This window comes from Octodon degus, unplaced genomic scaffold, assembly GCF_000260255.1.
Source record: "Octodon degus isolate 3935 unplaced genomic scaffold, OctDeg1.0 scaffold00060, whole genome shotgun sequence".
Classification (NCBI taxonomy): domain Eukaryota; kingdom Metazoa; phylum Chordata; class Mammalia; order Rodentia; family Octodontidae; genus Octodon; species Octodon degus.
This window is the reverse complement of record NW_004524636.1, coordinates 1,965,479-1,977,508: the sequence shown is the minus strand read 5'-3', so window position 1 is coordinate 1,977,508 and position 12,030 is coordinate 1,965,479. Positions and strand designations below refer to the sequence as shown.

The following is a 12,030-nucleotide window of genomic DNA, read 5'->3' as shown; positions in this document are numbered from 1 at the left end:
TAGTGTTTGTTAATAACATTTGTTGATAAAGGAATATGTGTTGTTACTGCCATATTATTTTCCATGTAATAGTTGTCATGTTTATTGTGACATGATTTTATGATGGTAAATGGTTTGGGGTATGTTATTGAGAAGAAATTACCACAGAAGCTCCTAAATAGCTTACCATCAAGTGTGGTAAAATTTCCTTAAACATTGGAGTAGATTTTTTTTTCTTAATTTTAGGGAAGGGTCTACAGTGTGTTTGGGGTCTCACTACTAGATCGGACTCGTAGTGATCTGCCTGCTTACAGCCTCCCAAGAGCTGGGATTACAGGTGTGCGACACCACGTCCAATCTTAATTGCCATCTCAGTGTGCCCCTGAGGCGAGGCTGGGATGGCAGGCCCGGGGATGAAACGCCAAGCCCCTGTATCTGCTTGCAGGAGCTTTAATCCGTTGAGCTATTTGGCTGCCCTTGGAGTAGATATTGAGTGACTATTTCATTAAGGAATCTGGGCTGGGGGTATAGCTCAGTAAAGCTTATGCTCAGTACCTGCAAAGCCTTGGTTTCCATTCCCCAGCATTAAGAAAAATAGAAAGAAGTGAAACTACATAGATGTTTCTTCATGCTCGGAGAGCTTGCACTAAAATGCCACACTGTGCTGGCTCTTTTCTCCCACCAGGTGATGCCTCTGGCAGCTTGGGTTCCATTATTAATGGCCATAGATATAAATTCCCACCTCAAATATTCATTCTGACCTTTAAAATTGTTTCTGATCACTTCTTACTGTTTTACCTCCTAATGAGGCTAAGGACTCATTTTAGGAGAAAGGGGTCAACTCTGCTACCTCCTTTGCTGTCTGCTTGTACCTGTGTCACTTTCAATCAATTATTTCTTTATGGGAGATCTTAGCGTCTATGGTCTGTTCTCTGCCATCTGCTCTCATGTGCTGACAGGCAAACCAAGTATGTGTGGAGGCAATGCCAGTCTGTGCACCATCAAATCCTGACAAATATTACAATCATATTGTTGTCTTTGGGATGGAAAGAGGATAAAATGTAGACTGTAACATTGCCTATGCCTCCAAAGATCACCCACGTACTCTACTCTGAGACTGCTGCTAAGGCCCGATCCAAAATGACCCAGAAAAGGAGCCATGCACATCTAGAACACATTGAAAAACTTTTAAAAGGTCTTACTTCATCAGGAGTAGCCACAAAATTGATGGCTGTGTAATACCGGTCATCTTCCTGGGACAGGCTAAAAGTGAACTGATAGTCAATAAGAAGAGTATCTATGGAAAGAAAGAAATGCATATTTAAAAATTAAATCAGAACAAAATGGAAAAGACCTCTAAAACCTACCAAGTCTCTTTCACAGTATCACTTCATTTGAGATACCCTCCTAACATGGTCCTACTTGTGATTTTGGCTATAATCTTCCTTGCCTACAAATATTGGCTGAATTTCTATATGCTAGGTTTTATTTAAAGATACAATGATTTAAGGTGACAGTGTGACAGAAACCAGGACTTCATGGAAAAATGGTTGATTTTAGGTCTGGAGTATGATCCTAAACATGTGTGGCATAAACAGTTTGGCAGTTTACAAAGAAAATAACAAGTACAATATATCACACAGAAACTTTTGGGCTGGGGAGATAGCTTAGTGGTCTAAGTGCCTGCCTGGCAAGCACAAGGACCCAGGTTTGATCTCTGGTACAGCATGCCATGCTGGCCCCAGACACCATGCCAGCTACTGAAACCGGGCCTGGTGGCATATGCTGGGGAGGCTGAGATAGGAAGATCACTACAAGTCTGAACTGTATAGTGAGACCCTGTACCAAATAAATAATAAATAAAAGATTTTTAAAAAAAAATTTAAAAAAGAAACTTTCACAAAGGACTAAGACTGGAACTCATAGGAGCTTTTTTTTCTCTTTGATACTGGGAATTGAACTCGGGACCTTGTGTCTGCCAGGCAGGCGCTATGCCACTGAGCTATTTCTGTGGCCCTAAGAGCTCATTTGTAGCAGAGGAAGAACAAGATGTTTCTTCCCAGGGAACTAAACCAAAAAATTATGGAGCAGAATGGTGAACTGACATGGGCAGCAGGTACAGCATCACAAAGGCCTACTAAGACAACATGAAAACCACAAAAAGATGTTAACTGTGACTGAGAAAAAAGGACAGGCAAAAAGAAAAACCAAACATGTGCTATCCGTGTAAGCAATACTTGTGCATGGAGATGCAGCTGTCATGTGTGAGGACTGCCTTGGGTGTGACAGTTGAAGCAAAGATTATTGCTGTGGTGGACCTTTGTTTATTTATATTGCTCACATGGGTATTTATTTCTGATATTATCTTTTAGGTTTGTAAGCAAGTAAAAAGCTGATATGATGGGCTGGCCTGACAGCTCAGCAGACTAAAGCACCTGCTTCAGCAGAGTGCAGCAGCTGGGGTTTGATCCCTGGCCTGCCGTGCACCTGTGAGGTGCGCTGAGACTGAGTGTGGTGGTGTATGTCTATAATCCCAGCACTTGGGAGGCTGAAGACAGGAGAATCACTGTGAGTCCAAATCTACATAGTGAGACCATGTAGGCCCTGTCTTAAATGCAGAGGAAAAAAAAAAAAAAAGGCTGATACTAAAATACACATGTCTATTCTAAGCACTTGTTATGGTTTGTGTCTAGGTGATCCCCAAAGCCTCATGCAGTCATGGGGCAACTTCTGGAGTTTGTGATTGATTACTGTGGGTATAGATGTTGCACCTGCCCTGGGGCAGGTAATTTGTATTACAATGGAAGGTGGGAAGAGAAGCTAGCTGCTTGAGCTGCTGCTACCTCTCCCTGGCATTCTTGCTCTTTGCCACCACCCTGAAAGGTTGCACTCTGCCATGTGCCAGGCTGCCTTGGACCCAGCTGAGTATGGACTGAAACCTCCAGTAACTGTGAGCTAAATAAAACTTTCTGTCCTTCGAGTGTCGGGTATCTGTCCCAGCAATGAGAGAAGACAGCACTTATTACATATTTGATACTTTCTTTTATTCTAGCTCATTTTCCTGCCAAGTGCAAGTATACAACATAGTAAGGAGCTTCTGAAAAAAAAAAAAGACAAGAGAAGTGACAAGAGCAGCCTGCTACACAGGGAAGGAAAGCTATGTACATGTGCTGTCAGTGTAAGTGAGACATGAGCATGGGACACATAGTAGTTGTCATGTGTGAAGACTACTCTGGTGTGACAACTGAAGAAAGGATTATTTCTGTTGCAAAAGTCTACTGGTATTTTCATTGTAGTTCACATAGGAATTTATTTCTGTTGTTATTTCTTAGACTTTGTGCACCAAAAAACAACTGATGAAAATTCTGACGCTTTTTTATAAACTCAATAAACATTAAAAGACCAGTATTTTATTTGGATATTTTTTCCTGTTAAATACTTATTGTTTAATATGCTAAAACTCAAAATTAAAATTAATAACTCATCAATAGAAATATTCTAAAAAATAAATGTAGGTATTATATACCTACAGCAATGTGTCTTTATAACAGAATTGGTAAGTCTACTGGTGGGCATGCCTGTAATCCCAGCACTTGGGATGCTGAGGCAGGAGAATCACTGTGAGTTTGAGTCTAGCCTGGCTATCTAGCACTTCAAGGCCAGCCTGGACTAGACAACAAGACCCTGTTTTAAAAAAAAAAATCCATTGCGTGACTCAATATCAACAATAAAAAATCTGAAAAAATGAGCAAAGGCCTTGAACAAACATTTCTTCAAAGATGGTATAAAAATAGCTGATAAGCACATGAAAAGATATTCAATAACACCAATAATATTAATATTAGTATTAATATTAGCACTGCTCAATAGTACTAATAATATGTATAATAATACTATTCAATCTGCTTATTAGGGAAATGCAAACAGAACTCACAATGAGATATCATCTTATACCCACCAGAATGCTACCATCAAAAAAAAGTCAAAACAGAAAATAACAAGTGTTGGCAAGGATTCAGAAAAACTAAAATACTTGTGCACTGCTGATGGGAATCAAAAATGATGCAGCTATAATAGAAAAAAGTACAGCAACACCTCAAAATTAAACTCAGAATTTCTGCATGACCTAGCAACTACAACCTATGGGCATACTACCAAAACTTGAAAGCAAGGTCTCAGATGAGTATTTGTATACCCATGTTCACATTAGCATAAGTAACAACAGACAAAAGATGGAAGCAACCCAAGTGTTGCTCTAATGGATAAATGGATGATCAAAATGTTATACAGTATGATGAACTATTATTCAGCCATAAGAAGGAAAATCCAGACATATGCTATAACATGAATGACAACATTACAACAATTACAATACTACTCACAAAAAGACACATACCACAAGGTCTACTTAGATGAAATATCCAGGGTGGTCAAATTATAGAAACATAAAATAGAAAGGGTGAGTGCTAGCATCTGGGGGAGTAGAAGATGAGGAATTCTGGCCAAGTTTAACTGTGGTTTTCCCAAGTAATGCAGGAAGATTCTAGTTTTTTAACACTTGCTAAAACTTGGTGTTGGCTTTTAACCCCATAAATATATCTTTTTCTTTTTGCAGGAACCAGGGATTGAACTTAGGCCCTTGCGCTTTCCAGGGAAGCGCTTATTCCACTGAGCCATCTCTCTGGCTCCCCCATAAATATATCTTAATGGGCCAGATGACAAATTACACTGATGAGTCTTTTACTTCCTATTTCAACCTTTATGACCAGTTCTCTAGTTTCAATATTACATCAAAAAACACTGTCCAAGCTGAGCACAGTGACACACACCTATAATCTCTTAATTCTGGAAAGCTGACACAGGAAGATTGCAAAGTTTGAACCCAGCCTTGACAACTTAGCAAGACCCTGGTTAAAAATACTCTTTATCAAATATGTGATTTACAAATATTTTTTCTCTAGATTTGGGCTTGTTTTCTATTTTTTGATAGTTTTTGTAATATACAAATTTTCATAAAGTCTCATTGATCAACTTTTTCTTTTATGAATTACGTTTTACAAATCACATCTAAGAGCTCTTTTCCCTAGCCAACATCAAGAAGTTTTTCTCCTGTCACATGCTCAGATTCCAGGTGCACATGAATGTTGAGAACACAAATACAATGCTATTCAGCCTGGTATGGCAGGTACATAATTGGATATGCCAAACATTTTCTATTATTACATAATCTGGCCTAACATATGGATTCTCATAAAGGGAGGAAATGCATTTACCCAAAGAACCTGGACATCTGGCCAGATTCACCTTTCACTTCAAGATAATTATTTGATATTTTATTTTACATTATTTGTTCCTAAAGAGGTGATGAAACTTCATTGATATTTTTTTTAATATTTATTTATTTTTATTTATTACATTTATTTTTTGTGTGTGTGTGGCCAGCTCAGCCCACCAGGGGGCAGGGCTGGCTGGCATGTGGCGCTGGGGGATCGAACCGCGGTCCCTGTGCTTTGCTTAGCTTAGCTTGTTCTAAGTAGGTGCTTTAGACCACTGAGCCATCTTACCAGCCCTTCATTGATATTTTAATAACTTTTTTTCTTTTCTGTATCCTGAAATATGAAATGAAAACCTCAGTCAGGTACTGCCTCATGAAAGATTCAGGAGACACTAAGGAAATCCAGGGATTCACGTCTATACACTGTCCCCTCCTATCTTCTATGGACACACTAACATAAACCATAACCACAAGTAAATCAAAAGTAGTGCTTAAAACAGTGCTTGTTGGGGATACTTCCATGGCTGCTGCTCTGCTGTCACTGTTGCATTCTTCTAGCATTTACTGTCCGCAAACCATGTTAACAAAAAAGAAGTTTGGTGGAACTATTGTGTTTCTACAAATAAGAAGCAGAAAAACACTTACAATAACATGTTCCTTTGAGAGGGTTTCCCTGATACCGATTTTCTACCTCACATCTAGAAGAAAAAAATGGAATTATTTTCTCCTTGAAATAAAATCTACATTCATTTTTAATAACAGAGACTCAGGTAAATGACAAATAGTTTTTTTTTTTTTTTTCTCCAAATGCCTTCAGGGCAGGTTTGGCTGGCTTGAGTTGTGGGGATCGAACCACAGCAACCTGAGCCTGACTGCTTTGCTGAAGCAGCCACTTAAAAGAACTGAGCTAAGAGGCAGGCCCCCAACAAATAGTTTTGAGTCAAGATAATTATATTCTTCACTATTCTTCAGACTGATGAACTAAGGGGAGTTTGCAGGGCTTTTCATGCTGATTGCCCAGCAGTGCACACCACCAACTGTACAAAAGCAATGGTTACAATGGATAGGCAGCTGCAAGAAACATGTAATAAGCCAAAATGTAGTATATACAGACCCCATTTACTACAATGAAAACTGTACTTTCAACTTTTGTGTGGCCTACATATTTTAAAAGTATAGTTGAAATATGTTTCAAATATTCACTTTTTACTTCTTTCCTGCTCTCCTTGGATAAACTGATCCTGTTCTTTATAAACATAAGCAAGAGAAACCTAATATTAAGAATTACCTTAAAAACAAAAATCTTTCAACAGTGTTCACCAGTCTAAAGAAAAACTAAGTTATATTTAAAAAGAACATAAATTCTCCATAGGTTTCATCTAAAAGAACTATTAATCTCCCCACAGATACTGTTGACAAACACCAGAAAACTCAGTTTTCCACTTTACAAAGCCACCAAGGCAAGCACAGCAGCTTGGAAATGTGAGAAAAAGGGCAAGAGCTGGGTGAAGCACTGTGCCCAGATAAGCTAAGCTGGAGATTCTGCCCTTCCTAGCCCCAGCCCTCCCTGAGTACAGGGTGTGGTACTCACAGCTGGCACTCGTCCCCCTTGACGCCCTTGGTGGTACAGAAGCACTTGCCAGTATTGGTATTGCACAGCGACGCATGTCCATTGCACTTGCATGCTGGGAGGAGGAAAAGGAGCACAGGTCACAACTGGCTTACGCTCACTTCACAGACTTTCTCCCCAAACAAATAATGGTCTCCATTGGGTATGGTAGGAAAGACACGCTAAAACAAGAGTATCTAGTGGAGAAGATTCAGGATTTTTCAAGTAATTTTTCAAGTATTTTCAATAAATAATGCAAAGGTGACATTAAAGAAACCGAAGTCAAAGGACAGAAGGAAAGAGAAAGCTGGCTCCTACTGCTACCTTACCAATTACTCCTGACCTTTTTGACAGATTTTCTTTTACAGTCTCATAATTCATCTGTCAGAAAATATTTACAAAACATCTTCAGCATCCCAGGTGCTGGCTCCCTGTCCTAGTGGAGATGCTCTGGGTTGGACTGCCCTCTGGAGGGAGGCTGCCCTCTGCTTCAGATTTTGAATGACAGGGGGCTCAGAACTGGGAGGGACTCCCACCACAGGGTGGGTATTTCAAGGTCCTTTAGCATTCACCTCCCTCTCCTTTTTGTGTTTACTGAAAACTTTCCCTCTCCCTCCTGCTCAACACCTCTACCTGTCTTCATCCATCATACTGGGTGAGTTATGGTACATCTGACTCTGGTCATAATAAATGAAGCTCTTTGTACGCAGTATCTTTTCATTTTACATTTGTTCCTAACAAATTACTTACAAATTAGCAGAGGTCAAGGGGGGGTGGGGATGGGAAGAGTATATAAAAGATTGAAGATGTGCCATATACATGTACTTTCAATGAATGTAAACATTATCATAGATATGAACTAAAAATAATAATAGTGAAAATGGCAAAAGGGGATCTAGAGATGGAGGGAGGGAGGGTAGAAGGCAGAGATGTGAAGGGGATTAAAAAGAATCATGGTATGCTGTACACATGTTCCTATTTCCCAAGATGAATGTAAACTCCATGTACATGTACTAATAAAATAAAAATTAAAAAACCCAGCAAAACCAAAATAAAAAATCAAGCATTCAAAATGGGTATGGTGGTACATACTTACAGTTCCAGTACTCAGAAGACTGAGATAGGAGGACTGTAAGTTCAAAGTGAGCCTGGGCTACATAGTGAATTCAAGACCAGTCTGAACTACATATTGAGACCTTGTCTCAAAGCCCCCCAAACCACACATTCAATACAACACCAGCTATTGTCCTTTGCTAAGGACTATATAATCATGAGAGGAAAACATTAAAGACTTGGTACCATCTATGGCATTTAAAAAAACTATACTTTCTATTGTTCTTTAGAACGCCAAAAAATAAAATAAATCCTAAGTTCTGGACAACTATACTAAGGCCCTATGCATATTACAAAGGAAAATGTGACATTCTAGATGGTAGGTACACATTTGGAGATGGTCACCTGGAGATACATCAACACCAATAATTAAAGTCAGTACCTATTGGATGTGGCTCCCAGCTTGGCCACATCTCACTGTGAGTGCCTGGGTAGATTGCCTGACCTTGAGAATAATAAAGGGATCTATGTCTTGAATGTCTGTTAGCACATTTTTCCTTGTATATATTTACTGCTTGAGTAATTGAGCAGGATACTTTATTTCAGAGTAGTGAGAAATGCACCAGAAGGGTAACAGTCTTGATCCCCAGGCCAGCTATGCTGGCCCTGCCCCCGGGGCGTGCTGAGACAGCAATTGAGACTGGGTGTGGGGGTGCACGCCTATAATTTCAGCTTTTGGGAGGCTGTAAATAGGCGGATCACTACGAGTCCGATCTAGTAGTGAGACCCTGAACACTCTGTAGGCCCTTTCCTAAAATACAAAAAATAGTTTGTTTGTTTTTTTTAAAAAAAAGATGGGTAACAGTCATTGCTCACATTTTCTGACTGTTGACTGCATACTGCACTGTTCTGACCGCTTTATGGTTTTTTGGGGTTTTTTTTTTGGTGGAACTGGGGATTGAACTCAGATCCTTGTGTTTGCCAGTCAAGCGCTTATCCTACTGAGCCATCTCCCCGGCCCCTGGTCGCTTTATGTTAATTTTTAAAATTTTATTTATTTTTGGGCTGGGGAGACGGCACAGTGGAATAAGCGCTTCCCTGGCAAGCGCAAGGGCCTGAGTTCAATCCCTGGTTCCACCAAAAAAAAAAAAACTTTTGGCGGAACCGGGGATTGAACTCAGACCCTTGCGCTTGCCAGGGAAGCGTTTATTCTACTGAGCCATCTCCCTGGCCCCTGACTGCTTTAATTACAACCACCACCTATAACTCCATTTTACAGATGAGGAAACTGAACCCAAGAAAGATTAAGGGCATACAGCTAGATCACCATTGTCCTATTCAGGTAATGAAGAACATGTTATGGAGTCTGGAGCAGTGGGTAGAGGTACCCTTTGTTAATTATTTTTCCTGCTTAGAACCTGATGGGGTCTTTCAACTAGAAGGGTCCTATTAGTCACCTGGAAACTAGAACAAATTTTTTAAAATATCAGTTCCTTGGTGACATTTGTCATTTTAAAAAACATAACTTATAGTCTAACAATAATTTAAATGCCTGGTAGCTTGCAGACTTTTATCTGACACAAATGAGTACTATCTAAATCTTTAAAATATACTTAAATATTGAGGAGTGCAGCTCCTGATTAACATGTGGTTTTTCAGGCCTGTCTATAGGCCATTAGAGGCTTCCATGATGACCTCAGGAGAACAGCTGCTTTCCCAATCACAGACGCCAGAATAGCCCCACCACAACTCCTGTGAGTTTTAACCTCATGCCTCAAGCAGAGGCCTCTTTAAGGGAGAAAAGAAAAAACCCTGAAGATACTTTCTTCACTCTGACTCAGTTCCAGAAACTTCCTCATTCCTAGCTTTTCCCTCTCTCCCTTCCCACAACCTCAGAACCCGCAAAGCTGCTGACAAGGCTCTCTTCATGGTAAAATCACATCCTACTGTTGGTGCCAACCCTCCACCCACCCTGACCTTCCATATATCCTGACCCTCTTTTACCCTGACTAGAGAAAGGAACAGGAAGTCAGCTCCTTCTCTGTCTTGGTGGCCTTTGCTTATACCACTGCTGATTGTGATGAAAGCCTTAACTCTTTCATGGCTGGCTTTTTATTTTAACATACCAGTCTAGAACCCAATGGCGCAGCTCTCTTCTAGCTCAGCTGAACTCCTCACAAGCAAGACCTAATACAAAATGCTGCATCCAAAAACAAATGGCTTTTCCTTTCAAGATGTTCCAGTCTAAGAGAAGCACAGCCTCCACCTGGTTTCCAGCAGTAACCCCGATCAGTGTAACTTACGCTGGCATTTGCCTCCGTTAGTGGGGTCTCCATAGTAGCCAGATATGCAGGTCTCACAGTGCTTGCCGGTGGTCAGGTTCTCACACTTCTCACAGACACTCTGGTTGATACATCTGCTGTGGCCGTTGCACTGGCAAGCTGAAAGGAGAAGAACTTTAAGAAGCCTCTCCCATGGCAAAGTTGAGTGGTGCAAGTCTGACAAGACTTATTTGTATCTGTGAAGGTTCTTTATTGCCTCTAACTATAAAATCATTAATTATAATTAGTGGCATGTGTCCATGTCGCAGATACTTAGCAGGCTGAGACAAGAAGATCACTTGAGCACAGCAGTTCAAAGCCCTCCTAGAATACACAGCAAGACTGAGGTCAGGTGTGATGGCACACACCTATAATCCCAGCATTTGAGGACCTGAGGCAGGAGAATAGCTGTGTGTTCAGGCCAACCTGGGCTACATGGCAAGACCCTGTCTCAAAAAACCAAAAAGAAACAAAACCCAAGAGACAGGTACAAAACAAGAAGAAATAAAACCTGCAACACTAAAAAGTAATTTGAAAAATAAGATAAAAATATCAACAATGAAAATAGTTTCCTCATTGCTATTTCTCAATAAAATTATGGAAAAAAATAGCTTCTATTCATTATAAAGAATAACATATGCTTATGATGGTGTACCTGCAGAATACAAGGAGTTGGAAAGTCATAGACAATCGTACTAAAGAACACCCCTCATATTTAATAGCTTTCCTTCCACTATTTTCCTATACTGTTTTACAGTTTTGTTCATGTTAATATGCAATTTTGATATCTCAACGTAGATCAAAATTATTTTAAATTATTTCATTTATCATAAATAAAACAAATAGCAAAATGATTTCTATGAATTATAAGTTCTTTAATAATCCTTTTACAGTCTAATGTTTAGTTTGATTTGAATTTTCATTACTATAAAAGTTGTTTATATAAACATATAAACATTTCCAGAGGTGTTATCACTAAAGCTCCTGCTGCATACAGGACTTTACAGCTAGAAAGCATATGCATTTTGGACCTCTCCGGGCTACTCAGGACAGCTGTGCAGGATGTGCACTGCAGAGGTTGTCAACTGTGAGCACAGTCTCCTGACTGGCTTAGTTAGTTAACAGTTGGTTAGCATGATGTAGTCCTGGCAAATATTCCTAGCTTTGCAGGTGTTCTGTTTACTCCTGTTAGCCACCCATCCTGGTAGGTATTTTAAACATGCAGAATTTATATAACTATGACTTAAAAAGACTGTATCAGTTATGCCTGCCCCCAAATGACTTAAGCTTTACAAGGTACACATTTTGTTCCTGTGAACATGAGCAAAGGGCAAATCATGTTATACATACAAAATCATTTACAAAACAAAACTATTCCTGTTCAAATAAAAAGATTTTTTTAAAAAATTGCTTCTTTCTCTTTTTCTTCAAAAATCTCCATGAAATTACAGAAAATTCAGAATAAGGATAAGCCAACAAGAGTGTGAGGCAAAAAGGAAAGGTAGCATCAAAATCAAAGCAATACACCGGACTCTCTTAGAATGTTTTGCTGAGTTAACACACCTATAATATTCAAATGACAGAACTAAATAAAAAAGGGGATACAGATGAATGTCCACTTTGTATCTGTGTATTCAAAATGGTTAGGATAGACAGTTACATTCTCTTAATAGAGGGATTTGTTGTAATAGCGTTAGTAAATAGGATATCATGTCTGCATCTTGTACAGCAAATAACCACTAGGAAGAATGTATGCATTGTATTAATTATTGAAACTGTCCTACCAATTTTTT

The 12,030-nt window shown here is 39.5% G+C and overlaps 1 protein-coding gene across 2 annotated transcripts in view; it reads right to left on the bottom strand.

The window, feature by feature from the left end:
- Positions 1-12,030, bottom strand: part of Atrn (attractin) — a 195,647-nt gene that overhangs the window by 54,194 nt on the left and 129,423 nt on the right. For both annotated transcript variants that reach the window (XM_004634258.2, XM_023718635.1), the window contains 4 exons: positions 10,220-10,357; positions 6,846-6,939; positions 5,900-5,952; positions 1,182-1,276 (listed from right to left, as the gene is read on the bottom strand). In XM_004634258.2, the coding sequence (XP_004634315.1) occupies positions 1,182-1,276; positions 5,900-5,952; positions 6,846-6,939; positions 10,220-10,357 (380 nt within the window). The remainder of the gene's footprint in view (positions 1-1,181; positions 1,277-5,899; positions 5,953-6,845; positions 6,940-10,219; positions 10,358-12,030) is intronic.